The sequence below is a fragment of the Manis javanica genome, chromosome 11, assembly GCF_040802235.1.
Source record: "Manis javanica isolate MJ-LG chromosome 11, MJ_LKY, whole genome shotgun sequence".
In the NCBI taxonomy this organism is placed as follows: domain Eukaryota; kingdom Metazoa; phylum Chordata; class Mammalia; order Pholidota; family Manidae; genus Manis; species Manis javanica.
In genome coordinates, this window is record NC_133166.1 from 645,456 (window position 1) to 665,435 (window position 19,980).

The 19,980-nt window shown below is 38.4% G+C and overlaps 1 protein-coding gene across 3 annotated transcripts in view; it reads left to right on the forward strand.

The window, feature by feature from the left end:
- The window catches only part of LOC108407616 (glycine N-phenylacetyltransferase-like), a 41,033-nt gene that overhangs the window by 15,877 nt on the left and 5,176 nt on the right, over positions 1 to 19,980 (forward strand). For all 3 annotated transcript variants that reach the window (XM_073215795.1, XM_073215796.1, XM_073215793.1), the window contains 4 exons: positions 4,254 to 4,349; positions 14,128 to 14,235; positions 16,101 to 16,227; positions 17,074 to 17,242. In XM_073215795.1, coding sequence (XP_073071896.1) covers positions 4,272 to 4,349; positions 14,128 to 14,235; positions 16,101 to 16,227; positions 17,074 to 17,242 — 482 coding nt within the window. In that variant the 5' untranslated portion in view covers positions 4,254 to 4,271. The remainder of the gene's footprint in view (positions 1 to 4,253; positions 4,350 to 14,127; positions 14,236 to 16,100; positions 16,228 to 17,073; positions 17,243 to 19,980) is intronic.

A 19,980-nucleotide genomic window follows, 5' to 3' on the forward strand; every position in this document is an offset into this window, starting at 1 on the left:
ATATCTGGTGTTTCCTTCTCAATTTTCATTTGACATATGTGCTTTACATAAATGTGCACAAAAGGCTTTACATAGTTCATTAGAATTTATGTACTGTCATTTTCAACTTTTCTCAGGTTTATCTTAAGACTCTCTTATATGGCAACATATATGTTGAAACGTTCATGTTAATGCATTTTAGAGAAGTAAAATAATGATAGAACATCACTTACATAAATCTATAGAAAGACACGGAGATTGTGTCCAGTACTTCCCCAGTTAATATTGCTTTACAGAATTTTTTATGGAGCATTTTTTTTTCATTCAAATTGTTTTCTTTGGCTAAATTCCAAGTACTGCAACGGCTTTGTCAACTGTTTCAAAGTATCTTTTATAGGACTTTGTCCACATCAAGGCTGGAAAACCACCAAAATGTGCCAGTTCCCTTGAGTCTTGTCAGTTTTAGTCATCTGCATTTATTGAACATCATATTTTCTCAGTGTGCGTGTGTGCGTGTGCAGAAGGGTGTCCCAAATCGACGTGGTAGTACATTAATATTACATGCCCAGGAATCGGGCATCAAATTCAACTTGGTTTCTTATTTTCAGTAACCTTTTTGTGAGATGATGCTACCTAGCTAGTATGAGATTAATCTTCAGAAATGTTATACTTCTACTGTCTCAATACCTTTCATGACATGATACAGGTACCTTTATTCTGATCTAAGCATTTTTTTTTCCAAAGAAGCAGCTGGTACAAATTCCCAAGCCCAGCACATATTAGGTCTTCAATAGTCACCTGTTGAGTGAATGATGAGTGTTTGTGCTTGTAAATAGAGTGGCTAAATAGATGGTTATGTTGATACAAATACTTCATAGATTCAATCATTAAGCAGCTTAAGCAGCCATTTATTGAGTCCTTACTGTGTGTCACACAGTATAATAAACATGAGGAATACAAGAATAATAATTTGAGGCTTTCTCCAGAAGATTCACAATCAGAAGGCAAACTAATTCACTGCAACAGATTTTGTGATTGAAATATGTATGTAATCCTAGGAGAGTGCAGAAAAGAGTGCTTTCTTCTGCTTGGATTGAGGGACTTGAGTCAACAGGAGGAAAGCTGAAATTTGGGTAAGACTTTGACAGAGGAGTAAAAGTTGAATTTTGAAGGTTATCTGGAAGAAGGGCATCAATAAAATGAAGAAAGCCCACAGGTGTTAAATCAGATACTAATTTACAGAAATATTCTGTGGTCTTGGGTAGAAAAGGACAAGAGAAGAGGCTAATAGACTTTACCCAGATGGTAACAAAAAATTAATCTACTGGACCTACGTGAATCTGCCAGTCCCAGCTACTGCCCATAACATCTACAGTCAAGATGCAACCACTGATATTACACCACTCACAAAACATTATCTCAAAATGGATCAAAGACTTAAATGTAAAACCTGGAATCACAAAACCCCTAGAAGAAAACAGGGAAAAAGCTTAATATTGGTCTTGGCAACAATTTTTTAGATATGACACCTAAAAGCACAAGCAATGGAAGCAGAAATTAACAAGTAATATTATAGCAAACTCAAAAGTTTCTGCACAGCAAAGGAAACAATGAAGAGACAACCTATGGAATGGGAGAAAATATTTGCAAACCATGTACCCAGTAAGGGTTAATATCTAAACTATATCAGGAACTCATACAACTCAAGAACAGAAATATATCTATATATATAATCATATATATATAATATATAATTATTTTATATTATACTATATATGTATTTTATATTATTATAATTCTCATATAATTATATATAAAATAGAATAACATATATATATACTAAATAGACATAGAAAAGTAGTCAACAGCTAGTGGTTACCAAAGGGAAGAGGATGGGGAGGGAGGGAGAAGGGGATTAAAGGGCATTATAATTAGCTAGTACCCATAATTGGGGGGGGGCACAGGGAAGGCAGTATAGCACCTTACTACATTGATGGACAGTGACTGCAATGGGTTATGGGGGGAACTTGATAATATGGGTGAATGTAGTAGCCACAATGTTGCTCATGTGAAACCTTTGTAAGATTGCACATCAATAATACCTTAATAAAAAAAAGAAAAATGGTCAACAGGTATATCCCCAACATCAGTAGTCATCAGGGAAATGCGCATCAAAACCAGTGAGATACCACTCCCACCCGCTAGGATGGCTCTCATCAAGAAGATGAAGTAACAGGTGTGGATGGGGACGTGGGGAATAGGAAACCCTAACGTACCGCTGGAATTAAATTGATACAGCCACTATGGAAAATAATACGGAGGTTCCTCAAAACACTAGGAATAGAACTGCCATGTGATCCAACAATCCCACTTCTGATATATATCAGCAGGAAATGGGTGTCCCTCTGAAGCCAGCTTCCTTCATTAGGGAGCTAAGCACCCTGGCCATAGCCCAATTTGGAAAACGTTGAGCTACAGCATTTATTGTTTCCTATATAAGGGCTTATAGGAAAAGATTTGTTCTTTTTCTTTTTTCCTTTTTTTATTTTTTTGGCTCTAGAAACAAGAAAAGATACGCTTTATTTAACTTACAGGGATAGCAATAATTAAAACGGCTGGCCCATATTGAGTACTACTCCATGCCAGGCGGTGTGCTTAAGACTTAAAATTCATCTCACTTACCGTTTTCCAGATTACATAGATGGCCCCCATTTAATCCTCACAACAGATTGTTGTGCAGAAGAAAAGTCACCCAATGGACTTTTTTGGATGACAGGGTGGGTTGACTGTTGCCTATGCTAATGATAATACTAAAAAGTGATAATAATTATAATCATTAATTGAGTGCTTACTATGTCCCAGGCATTGTTCTAAGCACTTACGTGTATTGATTCATTTAATTGTCACAGCTTCTCCACAGGAAAGATATTAGTCACTGCAATTTATAAATGAGGAAATTAAGGCCCAGAAGAGTTAAGTACATAACTTTCCCAACATCATATAGCTTCTAAGTGGCAGAGTCAGGCTCGTCATGGATGAACACGTCATCTCAAAGTACGCTCATGCATGCTTAGTAACATGTATGGTAATCCAGTGCCTCCTTAATACCGGAATTTGAGTGATATAAAAACAAAAATGAAAATTTCAGGAATATTGTTTAAAATTCAAAAAGTATTAAAAATAATTTTAGAAGGAGACACCTGTGCTTTGTGCCAGTTTTATCCTTCCTTAAAGTTAGTGAATGGGACACCAGTGAAACAGCAGGGATAAAAACAGACCATTAGCAGATACTCCACATCGCTAATCATCAGAGAAATGCAAGTTAAACCCACAATGAGATATCACCGCACACCAGTTAGGATGGCCAACATCCAAAAGACAAACAACAGCAAATGTTGGTGAGGATGTGGAGAAACGGGAACCCTCCTACACTGCTGGTGGGAATGTAAACTAGTTCAACTATTGTGGAAAGCAGTATGGAGGTTCCTCAAAAAACTCAAAATAGAAATACCATTTGACCCAGGAATTTCACTCCTTAGAATTTACCATAAGAATGCGGCAGCCCAGTTTGAAAAAGACATATGCACCCCTATGTTTATTGCAGCACTATTTACAATAGCCAAGAAATGGAAGCAACCTAAGTGTCCATCAGTAGATGAATGGATAAAGAAGATATGGGACATATACACAATGAATATTATTCAGCCATAAGAAGAATACAAATCCTACCATTTGCAACAACATGGATGGAGCTAGAGGGTATTATGCTCAGTGAAATAAGCCAGGCGGATAAAGACAACTATCAAATGATTTCACTCATATGTGGAGTATAAAGACAAAGAAAAAACTGAAGGAACAAAACAGCAGCAGACTCACAGAACCCAAGAATGGACTAACAGTTACCAAAGGGAAAGGGACTGGGGAGGATGGGTGGGAAGGGAGGGATAAGGGGGGGAAGAGGGGCATTACGATTAGCACATATAATGTAGCGGTAGGGGGGACACGGAAAAGGCAATATATACAGAGAAGACAAGTAATGATTTTATAGCATCTTACTACACTGATGGACAGTGACTGTAATGGGGTATGTGGGGGGGACTTGATAATAGAGGGAAGTCTAGTAACCACAGTGTTGTTCAAGTAATTGTACATTAATGACACCAAAAGAAAAAAAAGAGAGAGACCATTAGCTACAACTGCCTATTGCATCTGTTTTGTCTTCGTGTATCTTCTGTCACTTCTCATTCCTTGATGTTTCTTGATTCTCTCTCTAGGTTAAGGTACTTGCCAAGATGTTCCACCTACAAGGTTCACAAGTGCTGCAGATGCTGGAGAAATCCTTGAGGAGCAGCCTCCCCGAGTCCTTGAAGGTAAGAGTTGAACATTCTCAGGGAAAAAAAAGGATCAGCAGCTGCCTATGGAAAAGGTGGGAAGGAAAACAAGCATTCCTCAGCTTGTTCTGTACCAGGCACGCATTCATCTTGCATCTCATTTCATTCCCTCAACTTCACTGTGGGGAAGGCATATTATATGCATGTAACCAAACAGGAAACGGAGGCTCAACTACATGACTTTTCCAAGATCATGCCAGTAGCAAGTGGCAATGTTATGACTCGAATCCACCATGATCTTTGCTCTGTGATGACCCAAAATGTCCCCTTGGCCCTTCCAAAAACGATGTTAGATAACACTGGAAGCTTTCCCAGAATTGCTGAAAGTAACACAGTAATGTTCAGTTTCTTGTTCCTAAATAATCAAGTGCCTAATGAAAGGTTAACCACTATGATTCTTCTTCGAAGTTAATAATAGGTTAGTTTCTATTTTGTCAAACCCCCAAAGGATTAAATTCAATTTAGAATGAGACAGAAAATTTGCTTTAGTAAACGACTGATAATTTTGTACTATAGAAAGAGTGTGCTTTTTTTTTACAATAAAATATGTTGCAAAGAGACTAGAATATTACCGAGGAGTGCCATCACATTAAAATAAAGGCATCAATTCACCAAGAAAATATAAAAAATCCTGAAATGTTTATACCTAACAACAGAGGCTCAAAGTACATGATACACAAACTGATAGAACTGAAAGAAGAAATAGGTAAACCGTTGAGTATAATAAAAGACCTCAACATTCCTCTCTTAGTAATTTATAGAATAGGCAGAAAACCTGTAAGTACATAAAAGAGTTGAAAAATGCTATTGACCAACTTGAACTAATTGACATTTATAGAATTTTCCCTTAACAACAGCAGAATACATATGGAATATTTTCAAATGCACATGCAATACTTACCAAGATAGACCATACTTTAAAGAATTGAAAAAATTTAAATCATACCAAATATGTCTTTGAACAATACAGAATTAAACTTAAAAAAAATCTGAAAAGTATCTGGAAAATACCGAAATTTTTAGAAATTATACAACACACTTCTAAATAAACCATGCTTCACAGTCACAAGGAAAATTACAACATATTTTAGTTGAATGAAAACAAAAGTACAACATATCAAAAGTTTTGGCATGCAAGTAAAGCAACGATAAGTGGGAAATATATAGCATTAAGTGCTTATACTAAAAAGAGAATAATGGTCTCAAGTCAATGCTTTGAGTTTCTACTTTAGAAACTAGAGAAAGAGGAGTAAATTAACCCCAAAACAAACAGAACTGGACATTATTAATGGTAAGAGCAGAAGCCAATAAATTTTACAAGAGAAAAACAATAAGAAAATCAATGGATCTGACATCCAGGTCTTTGAAAAGATCAGTAATGATAAACTTCTAACCCCTTGAACAAAAAGAAGGATGGGTGCCCTTGAGGAAGGACTCATTACACTGCAAAAAGGTGTCCTGCCAATCTTCCTTCCAGTTTTCTCTAAAGGAACCAACCACTTTTAATCAGGGTGACTGTGCATTTGGGGGAAAGGAAAGGAAATAGACATGGATCAAGTGCACACCTGTCTGCTCTTTAATTATTACCAGAAAGAGTGACTCCAGATCAACTACGCTAAAACTAAAAGCATCCACTTTGGTAAGCACTACCCACCATTTGTTTATAACTCTTAACTGCCTTGAACTGGCGGTCCTGTACAATGAATTAACTCATCCTACAGATGACCTTTTTTTTTAATAAGAAGAAGGTAGTAAATAAGTCAGATGTTCTGTTGACTGACATATTTTTATTATGGGTTACTTTGAAAAGCTTTCCAGGTTAATTATTTTCTTCCATAGGGCAGATCTCTGGGATTTGAATGGTTGTTTACTTGTATTAAATGGACCCCATCTCTTTTGAGAAAACCCTTGGCATTACCCTTATCCCAACTCTATTGTGAGGTGAAGTAACCCTCAATATTAGATCCTCAACTGTAGTTAAGTAGGTGGTTCTCCTCTCTACCCAGGTGACTCTTTGATAACATAAGTTTTTTTTCTCATTAGTAGAAATACAGAATATTTCTATGAATGACTCTTATTACAACAGTATAACCTAAAACTCACTCTTATTCAGTGCTCACTAAAGTCTCAGTTGAGGGAAAGATTTATGTGTTATGGCCTGAAGGACTGCCCATCTATTTCTCCAAATGCTGGACACTGAATAGGTCTATCTCATGTGTCAGCTTCAATCCACTCAATTTGCAGTGACTGCCCAGATCACTGTGTTCTGGCTTAGTGATGCTACCATGGGCATAGAACAGAGGAATGATTCCACTTATTTTTAATCTAGTGTGTATAAATGTTACTGGTCCCAAACTCCAGTGTTTAAAAAATGTCACCTCTTTGTTTTTTCCAAAACTGCATTTAATTTCTATATTCAGCTTCTGCTGATGGCAGAAATTTGTTTTGTAAAAACTCAGTAAAGTCAAAGTTTGTCTCCTTAGTCCCACATAGATGTTTCATGGCAAGAGTAGGAAGGCACAGGGGGAGCTGTGCTCTTTAGCCATTGAAAGGCTCATCATTCCATTGGCTCTTGGGCTTCAGCATCCTTCCATGCCATCTGCTGAAGCACCACGCTTCCAACTGCCCTGAGGTCCTGAGCTCCGACCTTGGGTGTACTGTTGTACCTCCTTTCCCCAAAACCACAGAGACCCTTCCAGTTTGGAGGTCTCTTTTTCTAAGCCTCCACAAGGCCTTGCTTGAGGGCACCAGGGTTTGAACAGATAGTTGTGGAAAAGATTAAATAGACTGCCCAATGTTTGATGTTCTTGGACTTTGATCAACAAACCTTGGGCTTTTAACACTATGTTCTGTCTCTATTAAATAGGCAATAACTCATTAACCTTGCTGGAAAGTAATCTGGAGATATGTGTAAGAAAAAAGAATCTTTAAATGGCAGTCGACCTTTGACCCAGAAATTCTCTTCTGATATTTGTAAGAACAGCCATATTTGCAAAGATTTAAGCAAAATTAAAAAAAAAGGTTCCTTGAAGAATAAACTGTTAACCACAATGATTAGGAAAAACTGAACTGATGAGAAAATTAAATTAGAGTCCTTCCATACAGTCGATATCATGCAGTCATTAAGAACGGTTATGTAGATTTGTTTATTGATATGGAAATATGGCTGCAGTATAGTGGGGGTGGGGGTTAGGGAGGTAGATGTTAAACTGATATATATTAGGTAATTTCATTGTTTGTATAGAAAGATGGTAGCATGAGAGGTGAGACAGAGTCTTCCTCCTAAAACCGCATATAATATGAAAATATAATTAATATGACTAAACCTGAAAGAGCAACAGGAAAGAGGGCTACGCCAAACTGGATACACCTGGAGAAAAGAATAAATCTCACAGAACAGGGTAACGTACCAAAGCCGTGGCCCAGCGGGACTCAAGCCCTTCCCCACCCCAGCTCACTGGTGGGAGGAAGAGAAACAGAGCAGGGAGGGAGTGGAGGCCTGGGGCTGCTGAATACCTAACTCCGGAGATCTGCTCTGGGAGCAGAAACCTACATTTCATGGTGCTTTCATGATACTCTCATGATTGTGGGGTTGGAAAGCTAAGACAGGCAGGATACCTGGAGAGACTGAGATTCCAGCCACTTGTGTAAAGCAGGGATCCATATCCGGCTGCTCTGGGACAAAAGAAAGGTGGGCAGTCTGAAAGACTTCCCAACAGCAAGAGGGCTGCTAAAGGGGCAAGGACTGCACAGAGCTTATTGCTCAGGAGAAAGGACAGCTAGACAAAATTGTCCAGGTGCACTCTGCCCAGCAGGTTGGGAACTTTCTCAACCTACAGGTGCCCCAGCTCCCAGGCTGGCTCCACAGCTAAAAAGACCCCCTCTGTGATACCCAGCCTACTGCGTCTTTCTCCTGGCTAGCCCTACCTGGCTCACAAACCAGCAAACACTACCCTGGTGTTAGGCCAGCCAGAGGGAAGCCCCATCAACAGCAACTACAAATGCGAAGCATATAGGCTTATACATGTGTGCTCAGCCTGCTGGTTCTGGCAGTGGAGACAGGCAGAGCAGCTGGGAAGCAGGAAAAGCTCTTTCCTCCCCCAGGCACAAATATGGCTCCCCTGTGACTCCCAACATTGCTTCAGGGGCTGAGCAGCTCCAGAGAGTATAGCTTCTGGGCACTAGAGGGCACCACATATAAATATGAAATGCCAAAGAAACCTGGTTCAAAGAAAAATTATGAATACAACACCTGAGAAAGAATCAAATGAAATCAACCCCATGAATATTCCTGAAAGAGAGTTCAAAATAAAAATCATTAACATGCTCATGGAGGTACAGAAAAATACTCAAGAACTCAGAAATGAATTCAGGTCAGAGATTCAATCATTGAAGAGCACAATGGAGGGAATTAAAAGCAGATTAGATACAGTTGAGGAGATTATAAATGAAATAGAAATTAGAGAAGAGGAATACAAAGAAGGTGAGGCACAGAGAGAAAAAAGAATCTCTAAGAATGAAAGAATATTGAGAGAACTGTGTGACCAATCCAGACAGAACAATATTCACATTATAGAGGTACCAGAAAAAGAAGAGAGAAAAAAAGGGATAGAAAGTGTCTTTGAGGAGGTAATTGCTGAAAACTTCCCCAATCTGGGGAAGGAGATAGTCTTGCAGGTCATGGAGGTACACAGATCTCCCAACACAAGAGACCCAAGAAAGACAACACCAAGATATGTAGTACTTAAAATGGCAAAGAACAAGGATAAGGACAGACTATTAAAAGCAGCTAGAGAGAGAAATAAGATCACATACAAAGGAAAGCCCATCGGTCTATCATCAGACTTCCTAGCAGAAACCATACAGGCCAGAAGGGAGTGGCATGATGTATTTAACGCAATGAAGCAGAAAGGCCTTGAACTAAGAAAGCTTCATCCAGCAAGATTATCATTTACATTTGAAGGAGGGATTAAACAATTTCCAGATAAGTAGAAGCTGAGAGAATTTACCTCCCACAAACCGTGTCTACAGTGTATTTTGGAGGGACTGTTATATGGAAGCATTCCTAAGGTTAAATAGCTGTCACCAGAGGTAATGAAACCACAGTTAAGAAAGTACAAGAGTTAATTACCAAGCAAACGCAAAATTAAATCAACTATCCCCAAAGTCAATTAAGGGATAAACAAAGAGTACAGAATATGACACCTAATATATAAAGAATGGAGGAGGAAGAAAAAGAGGAGAAAAAAAGAACATTTAGATTGTGTTTGTAATAGCATATTAAATGAGTTAAGTTAGACTCTGAGATAGTAAGGAAGTTAACCTTGAACCTTTGGTAACCACGAATCTAAAGCCTGCAATGGCAATAAGTACATACCTATTGATAATCACCCTAAATGTAAATGGTCTGAATGCACCAAAAAAGATAGAGTCACTGAATAGATAAAAAACAAGACCCATCTATATTCTGCCTACAAGAGACTCACTTTAAACCAAAAGACACACACAGAGTAAAAGTAAAGGGATGGAAAAAGATATTTCATGCAACTAATAGGGAGAAAAAAGCAGAAGTTGCAGTACTTGTATAAGACAAAATAGACTTTAAAACAGAGAAAATCACAAGAGACAAAGAAGGACATTACATAATGATTAAGGGGTCAATCCAACAGGAAACATAACCATGATAAATATCTATGTGCCCAATACAGGAGCACCTACTTATGTGAAACAAATACTAACAGAATTAAAAAGGGAAATAGAATGCAATGCATTCATTCTAGGAGACTTCAACACTCCACTCACTCCAAAGGACAGATCAACAAGACAGAAAATAAGTAAGGAGACAGAGGCACTGAACAAAACATTAAAACAGATGGACCTAATAGACATCTACAGAACTCTACATCCAAAAGCAGCAGAATACACATTCCTCTCAAGTGAACATGGAACATTTTCAAGAGTAGATCATATACTAGGCCACAATAAGAGCCTCAGTAAATTAAAGAAGTTTGAAATTGTAACAACCAGTTTCTTAGAACACAAAGGTATGAAACTAGAAATAAATTAAGCAGAGAAAATGAAAAATCCCACAAACACAAAGAGGCTTCACAACATGCTCCTAAATAACCAATGGATCAATGACCAAATAAAAACAGAGATCAAGCAATATATGGATACAAATGACAACAATAATTCAACACTGCAAAACCTGTGGGACACAGCAAAGGTGGTGCTAAGAGGAAAGTATATTATAATACAGGCCTACCTAAGGAAAGAAGAACAATACTATATGAACCCTCTAAATTCACAACTAACAAAACTAGAGAAAGACGGACATAATAAAGATTAAAGCAGAAATAAATAAAATTGAGAAGAATAAAACAATAGAAAGAATCAATGAAAGCAAGAGCTGGTTCTTTGAGAAAATAAACAAAATAGATAAACCCCTAGCCAGACTTACCAAGAAAAAAAGAGAGTCTACACACATAACCAGAATCAGAAATGAGAAAGGAAAAATCATTACGGACACCACAGAAATATAAAGAATTATTAGAGAATACTATGAAAAATTATATGCTAACAAATGGGATGACCCCGAAGAAATGGACAACTTGCTAGAAAAATAAAATCTTCCAAGGCTGACCCAGGAAGAAACAGAAAACCTGAACAGAACAATTACCAGCAATTAAATTGAACTGGTAATCAGAAAACTACCTAAGAACAAAACACCTGGATCAGATGGTCTCACCATGGAATCTTATCAAACATTTAGTGAAGACCTAATATCCATACTTCTTGAGGTTTTCCAAAGAGTAGAAGAAGAGGGAATACTTCCAAACTCATTCTATGAGGCCAACATCACTCTAATACCAAAACCAGGCAAAGACACCACAAAAAAGGAAAATTATAGACCAATATCCATGATGAACATAGATGCAAAAACACTCAACAACATATTAGCAAACCAAATTCAAAAATACATCAAACAGATCATCCTTCATGATCAAATGGGATTTATTCCAAGGATGCAAGGATGGTACAACATTCGAAAATCCATCAACATCATCCACCACGTCAACAAAAAGAAGGACAAAAACCACATGATCATCTCCATAGATGCTGAAAAAGCATTTGGCAAAATTCAACATCCATCATGATAAAAACTCTCAACAAAATGGGTACACAGGGCAAGTACCTCAACCTAATAGAGGCCATATACAGTAAACCCACAGCCAACATCATACTTAACAGTGAGAAGCTGAAAGCTTTTCCTTTAAGATTGGGAACAAGACAGGGATGCCCACTCTCCCCACTTCTATTCAACATAGTACTGGAGGACTGAGCCATGACAATCAGGCAACACAAAGAAATAAAAGGCATCCAGATTGGCAAGGAAGAAGTTAAACTGTCCCTGTTTGCAGATGACATGATATTGTATATAAAATACCCTAAAGACTCCACTCCAAAACTACTAGATCTAATATCTGAATTCAGCGATGTTGTGGAATACAAAATTAATACACAGAAACCTGTTGCATTCCTATACACTAGCGATGAACTAGCAGAAAGAGAAATCAGGAAAACAATTCTATTCACAGTTGCATCAAAAAGAATAAAATACCTAGGAATAAACCTAACCAAGGAAGTGAAAGACCTATACTCTGAAAACTACAAGACATGCATGAGAGAAATCAAAGAAGATACCAATAAATGGAAACACATCCCATGCTCATGGATAGGAAGAATTAATATTGTCAAAGTAGTCATTCTTCCTAAAGCAATATACAGATTCAGTGCAATCCCTATCAAAATACCAACAGCATTCTTCAATGAACAAGAGCAAATCATTCTAAAATTCATATTGAACCATGAAAGTCCCCGAATAGACAATGCAATCCTGAGAATGAAGCATAAAGCAGGGAGGATTATGCTCCACACCTTCAAGCTCTACTACAAAGCCACAGTAATCAAGACAATTTGGTACTGGCACAAGAACAGACCCATAGACCAGTGGAACAGAATAGAGAGTCCAGATATTAACCCAAGCATATATGGTCAATTAATATATGATAAAGGAGCCATGGATATACAATGGGAAATGACAGCCTCTTCAACAGCTGGTGTTGGCAAAACTGGACAGCTACATGTAAGAGAATGCATGTATGAAACTGGATTAGTGTTTAACCCCATACAGAAAAGTAAATTTGAAATGAATCAAAGACCTGAATGTGAGTCATGAAACCATTAAACTCTTAGAAGAAAACATAGGCAAACATCTCCTGAATATAAGCATGAGCAACTTCTTCCTGAACGCATCTCCTCGAGCAAGGGAAACAAAAGCAAAATGAATACATGGGACTACATCAAACTAAAAAGTTTCTGTAGAGCAAAGGACACCATCAACTGAACAAAAAGGCATCCTAAAGTATGGGAAAATGTATTTGTAAATGACATATCTGACAAGGGGTTAACATCCAAAATACATAAAGAACTCACATGCCTCAACAACCAAAAAGCAAATAACCTGATTAAAAAATGGGCAGAGGATATGAAGAGACAATTCTCCAAAGAAGAAATTCAGATGGCCAACAGACACTTGAAAAGATGCTCCACATCACTAATCATCAGGGAAATGCAAATTAAAACACAAAGAGATACCACCTCACACCAGTAAGGATGGCCAGCATCGAAAAGACTATGAAAAACAAATGCTGGCAAGGATGTGGAGAAAGGGGAACCCTCCTACACTGCTGGTGGGAATGTAATGTAGTTCAACAATTGTGGAGAGCAATATGGAGGTTCCTTAAAAAACTAAAAATAGAAATACGATTTGACCCAGGAATTCCACTCCTTGGAATTTACCCAAAGAATACAACTTCTCAGACTCAAAAGGACATATGCACCCCTATGTTTATCGCAGCACTATTTACAATAGCCAAGATATGGAAGCAACCTAAGTGTCCATCAGTAGATGAATGGATAAAGAAGAGGTGGTACATATGCACAATGGAATACTATTCAGCCTTAAGATAGAAACAAATCCTACCATTTGCAAAAACATGGATGGAGCCAGAGGATATTATGCTCAGTGAAACAAGCCAGGTGAAGAAAGACAAGTGCCAAATGATTTCCCTCATTTGTGGAGTGTTTTGGGATGGCAGGTCAGGAGGGAGGGAGATGGGGATTGAGTGGTATTACATTTAGTACACATGGTGTGGGATGTTACAGGGAAAACAGTGTAGCACAGAGAAAACAAGTAATGACTCTGTGGCATCTTACTACACTGATGGACAGTGACTGCAATGGGGTGTCGGTGGGGACTTGATAATATGGGTAAATGTAGTAACCACATTGTTTTTTCATGTGAAACTTTCATAAGAGTGTATATCAATAATACCTTAATAAAAATTAAAGAAAAAATAAATTGTATGTGTATACATAAACAAGTGAAACAAAATGGAAAGATATAATACTAACTTCTACAATGTGATAGTGGATGGCTTTTAGTTTATTCATTTTATTTATCTGGAAATTTAAGTATATTCATATAATATTTGCATGGTATGGTTTGACCCAAAAATCTCTCTCCATTTGGAATAATAAAGTAGAATGTGAGAACTATTTGGCCTAGATGCCCTGTTTGTCCCTTTTCCACCATAAAATTTTGTTTCATTGAAATAGTCCTTACCCTGACCAAGCAAGGCTCTTTCCCATCCCTTACTAACAATGACCCTCTCACTTTCTCTGGATGCTGCAGGTTTATGGGACCGTCTTCCACATGAACCAGGGAAACCCCTTCAAGGTAAAAGCCCTGGTGGACAAGTGGCCTGATTTCAGTACAGTGGTTATCCGCCCTCAGGAGCAGGTAAGGTGCCAGGTGTAGAATGAAGACACTTCTGGGCTCTTACTTGCTATGTGGTAGACCCAGGGAATATAGAAATGAATCACAGTGAGGGTGACCAAGTCCCTGTCCTCAAGAAGCTCACAGCTTGGAGGGAAAAAAAAGATAAGCAAATAAACCACAACATGGTATAAAAATGTACAAAAACATACAAGATACAGAAGTGACACTGGCCAAGACATGATCAAACTACAGATGTCAGGGGATACAGAGAGAGGATCAGACAGCCTTCATGGCAGACATTTTCCCAAAACTGGATTTTTGAAGATAAACAAATTTTTGACATGCTGACAAGAACAGAGGATGCATTCTAAACAGAGGAACTAAAACCTAAGAATACGTAGAGGTAAATATGAGGAATGTTAGGCAAATATAAAGAACAAATTGCAATGCCTTATTTGGGAATATATCTTCAATACCAGACCTTTAAAAATCACTCAAACTAGGTGGTTTCCAAAAACAATTCCAAGTACAAATATGTTATACGCACACTGGAAAACATAAAGTAAAAATTTATGCATGCAAAAATAGTAACCATATAGCACCTTAACATAAAATATTTACAAATAAAATTAAATATATAATTTTTTTTAAAAACTACCAAATTAAACAGAATACAAAAATGAAGATATTTAAATAAATTATTCCAGCAACATGGATGGACCTAGAGGGTACTATGGTAAGTGCAACAAGCCAGGTGGAGAAAGACAAATACCATATGATTTCACTTATGAATGTAATCTAAAAATGAAACAAAACAAAATGAACAAAACAGCAATAGACCCATAGACACTGAGAAGTGACTGGGGGTTACCATCAAGAAGAGGTTGGGGTGGGTGGGTGAAATAGGTGAAGGGGATAAAAAGGCACAAAACCTCAGTCATAATATAAATTAGTCATGGGGATGAAGGACAGCCTAGAGAATATACTCAATGGTTCTGTAACATCTTTCTGTGTCAACAGATAGTAATATACTAGTTGGGGTGAGGATTTAATAATGTGGGTAACTGATGAACCACTCACTGTGTTGTGTACTTGAAACCAACATAATACTGTATATCAACTATACTTCAATAAAAACAACCCCAAAAGTGGAATAATTGCTTTCTTAATATGATTTTCACAACAGACAATAATAATGCTGAGCTATGAGTACATTTCTGTGCCACATTTTCTAGCTCTTCTACATTGTTCTTAGTTGTTCTCTGACTCCTTCATCTTTAAATAATCCCATCTCTTATTTGTTGACTTCGAGAAGATGTTTTTGAATAAATTTTGTGCTTCAACTTAGTTGGGAATGTAAATTATCTCTTAAAACAATAGTGCATTGTGGTGTACTTTTTAAAGACACAATGTGTCTTCATTTTGTATAGATTTATCCTATATAGGTGAAAATTCTAATATAAGGTTACCTGTGTTAATTGCTCTATTGCCATAGTCATAATCTATTTGTTCTGAGACTCTTTGAAATAGAATAAGACTTATTCTTGCAGTGGAAGCTTGCCTTTGACAATAATACTTTCTTTCTCCTGAGGATGACAGACTATAGAATAACACTTTCCAAATTGGTGCATGTTTGGTTGATTTGAAGTTATAATGCAACACAGAAATATCTAATTTAGCAAGTTTTCCAATCATAAATTGAAGAGCTGATTAAATCCCTGTCTTGCTCTTGTGATGCAACGGATTCGAGAAGAACGATAGAACATCAAGAAAAAGATCAATATTCAAGTTTGTAAAATAGCACAGTACTATGAAGTATGATGCTCAAGTGTTCCAATCACTGGGCATAATCAATCTTGTTTATTCCACATTACCCAACCAAACAGGAGATGACAGATGACTTTGATCACTATACCAACAGCTACCAAATCTATTCTAAGGATCCCCAGAACTGTCAAGAATTCCTTGGCACGTCAGACGTCATCAACTGGAAACAACACCTGCAGATCCAGAGTATGTAAGGGATGTGGGAGCCATGCTGGTGGCTGGGGCCGCTCATGCCTCCACCTGCAAGGTTCCTCTCTTCCCGAACACCTTCCTTCAAACTCTACCTCCTACCAAACTCTAGACACTTAGCTTGATTTTAATTTCCTTTGATTTCTTGAATCAGCCACCACCACCTCTTCCATGGAGTAGAAAACTATGGGGTTGCTAAAAGGAACTGTGAGTGAAGTGTTTTCTTGTTGGCTGAGGAGACGTGATATATTTTGCAGACATAATCAGGACTTCTTAGGGTGATTAGATGTGAGAGCAAAGCTCCCCCACTTGCCTCTTCCTAGAGGAAGAATGACAGCTCCTTGCGCCACCTCCTAGGTCGGAGGAACAATAGTGGCTATCACAGGCCGTCCAGGGTCAGACTCCCCAGGGAGATATCCTTGCTCTACCTGTTGCTTGCTTTGTGATTGTGAACAAGTGATGTAAAACTTATCTATTATTCCATTTTCTCATATGTAAAAAACGAGGATAATAAAAATATGTAAAACAGATGGTTAATGTAAGAATTAAATGTGGTGTTAGACCAATACCTGGGCATGTAGTTATGTGCACAGTTTAGGATGGCTACTATTTTCTAAATATGATTTCTCCTTTGATTTCACGGTGAGGTAGTCAGGATTTCTAGAATAATCTCTGGCTTACATAAGAGAAAACATGCTCCAGGAGGGACTCGGTCATGGTCACATGGTTACTGGTAACACCAGAAACAACACTGCCTGGCTTTAAGTTCTGCAGACTTTCATTGGGAAGATTCTTGCAGCCTCTAAATGTGCAATAACTTTCTCCCTACTTTATACCCTCTAGGTTCGCAGTCCAGCCTGCATGAAGCGATACAAAATGTTGCAGCTGCTAAACTGGTTAAGGTCACGCAAACACAATGCATTCTCTATATGTTGCCAAATACAGTAAGGAAATTGCTCCCTTCCCTGGCGGAGGCAAACTTACCTCTTCAGTCTGGCAAACACAAGCCCCTGTGAGTTCAAAAAAAGATGCTCCGCATACTGGCCCCTTTCACTGCTGAAAAGTAGCCTCCCAGCTCCTCTCCCTCCATTCACTTTTGCCCCCCTGTAATCCATTTTCACAATGATCCTTTTGGTATGTAACACGGATTATGGTCAGTTTACCCACCTAAATGCCATTGACATTTCTAAACTCACCTTGACTAAAAGTTTAACCCCTTTATGGACCTTCAAGGGCCTATAAGACCTGGCCTACATTACCTCTTAGACTTCATCTTACCCCCCTGCTAACTAACTCCCACCAGCAGCTCTGGGCTTCTTTCTGCAACTTGATCCCCATGCCTTTGAGCCATTGCACTTGCTCTTTGCCTCTGACCTTCACATACTTGCCTCCTCCTTGCCATTCAAACTTTCAAATACTGTTTTCTTAGAGAGTTCTTCTCAGCGCACCCCAAAACCATACCCCATAATTCTTCACCACAAATCCAATTTCAGTTCCTTTTATTGCACTTAACTATTATTTGAAATCAGCTTATTTGTGTATTTACTGACCTTTTTGCTGTTGGATCCTCCCCTCCAATATCTCAAACTCCATAAGATCAGAGACCCTCCTGTTGTTCACAGAGAAAGATCCTCAATAGCCAGAACACATGGTAGATGCTTAATAAATCCACATTTATGAATTCATTTCACAGAGCAAAAGTTTCCAATTAAGAGAATGTAAAAAAATTATGTATTTTCCCCTACTGATGTCCAACCTAACACTGAACAAAATTAAAAACCTATGGTAGGGATTTCATCTGGAGACACTCAGTCCTCTGGCCCTCTGTGTTCATGTGCCTGGAAAAGCTTTATTGACACCCTAAGGCACATTACACCTGAGAAAAACCACCTCCACATGTATCATCTCATCTGATTCTCTTGGCCACCCAGTGAGAAACACAACGTAAAAGACATCATCCCCATTTTCCTGACAGAAAACCAGCTCAGCTGATGAAATAGCTTGTTCAGGTCATGTAGATGGCTGAGGGCATAACTGGGGCTTGAGTCTAGATCTTCTAGTTCACGCTGTGGGCTCTTCCCAGGATGCCACACGGAGCCCCTTTGCCCCACTGCAGGGGCCTTCAGACTTCACTGGGCTGTCACTCGGGGGCCACCTGCTCTGCACATCACTGCCCCTCCCTGGACTTCAGCTTTCCCAGACACCAACATCCTAAGCTCTGGTGTCACTGCTGGCTAGCATGTGCTTCGGGGCACTCGTTTATTTTCTGTTTAACCTATTCATCTTACCTGTAAAATGGAAATGGTATCAATTCCTCCATTTTAAGTGGAAAGACCCAGCAATGTCAAGAACAATATTTAATCGTTATGTAGTTCTTTTTGTTTGTGGATCAAAGGTCCTAGATACTTCTCAGGCAATAACTCTTCAAATGTTTGATGAAGATGCTATTAATATCCCCCATTATAATAATATCCCTATTTTTTTTATTTTGGTATCATTAATCTGCAATTACATGAGGAACATTATGTTTACTAGACTCACCCATCACCAAGTCCTCCCAACAAATCCCATTACAGTCACTGTCCATCAGTGTAGTAAGATGCTGCAGAATCACTATTTGTCTTCTCTGTGTTGCACAGCCGTCCCTGTGCCCCACCCCCCACATTATACATGCTAATCATAATGCCCCCTTTTTCTCCCCCCCTGATCCCTCCCTTCCCACCAATCGTCCCCAGTCCCTTTCCCTTTGGTAACTGTGAGTCCATTCTTGGGTTCTGTGAGTCTGCTGTTGTTTTGTTCCTTCAGTTTTTTCTTTGTCCTTATACTCCACATATGAGTGAAATCATTTTGGTACTTGTCTTTCTCCACCTGGCTTATTTCACTGAGCATAATACCCTCTAGCTCCATCCATGTTGTTGCAAATGGTAGGATATATTTCCTTCTTAAGGCTGAGTAATATACCATTGTGTATATGTCCCACATCTTCTTTATCCATTCATCTACTGATGGACACTTAGGTTGCTTCCATTTCTTGGCTATTGTAAATAGTGCTGCATAGGGGTGCATCTGTCTTTTTCAAACGGGGCTGTTGCATTCTTAGGGTAAATTCCAAGGAATGGAATTCCTCGGTCAAATGGTACTTCTATTTTGAGCTTTTTGAGGAACCTCCATACTGCTTTACACAATGGTTGAACTAGTTTACATTCCCACCAGCAGTGTAGGAGGGTTCCCCTTTCTCCACAACCTTGACAACATTGGTTGTTGTCTTTTGGGATGGTGGCAATCCTTACTGGTGTGAGGTGATATTTCATTGTGGTTTTAATTTGCATTTCTCTGATGACTAGCGATGTGGAGCATCTTTTCATGTGTCTGTTGGCCATCTGAATTTCTTCTTTGGAAAACTGTCTGTTCTGATCCTGTGCCCATTTTTTAATTGGATTATTTGATTTTTGTTTGTTGAGGTGCATGAGCTCTTTATGTATTTTGGATGTCAAGCCTTTATCGGTATTCTCCTATACTGTAGGATGCCTTTTTGTTCTACTGGTGGTGTTCCTTGCTGTACAGAAGCTTTTCAGCTTGATATTGTCCCACTTGTTCATTTTTGCTTTTGTTTCCCTTGCACGGGGAGATATGTTCAAGAAGAGGTCACTCATGTTTATGTCTAAGAGGTTTTTGCCTATGTTTTTTTCCACGAGTTTAATGGTTTCATGACTTACATTCAGGTCTTTGATCCATTTTGAATTTACTTTT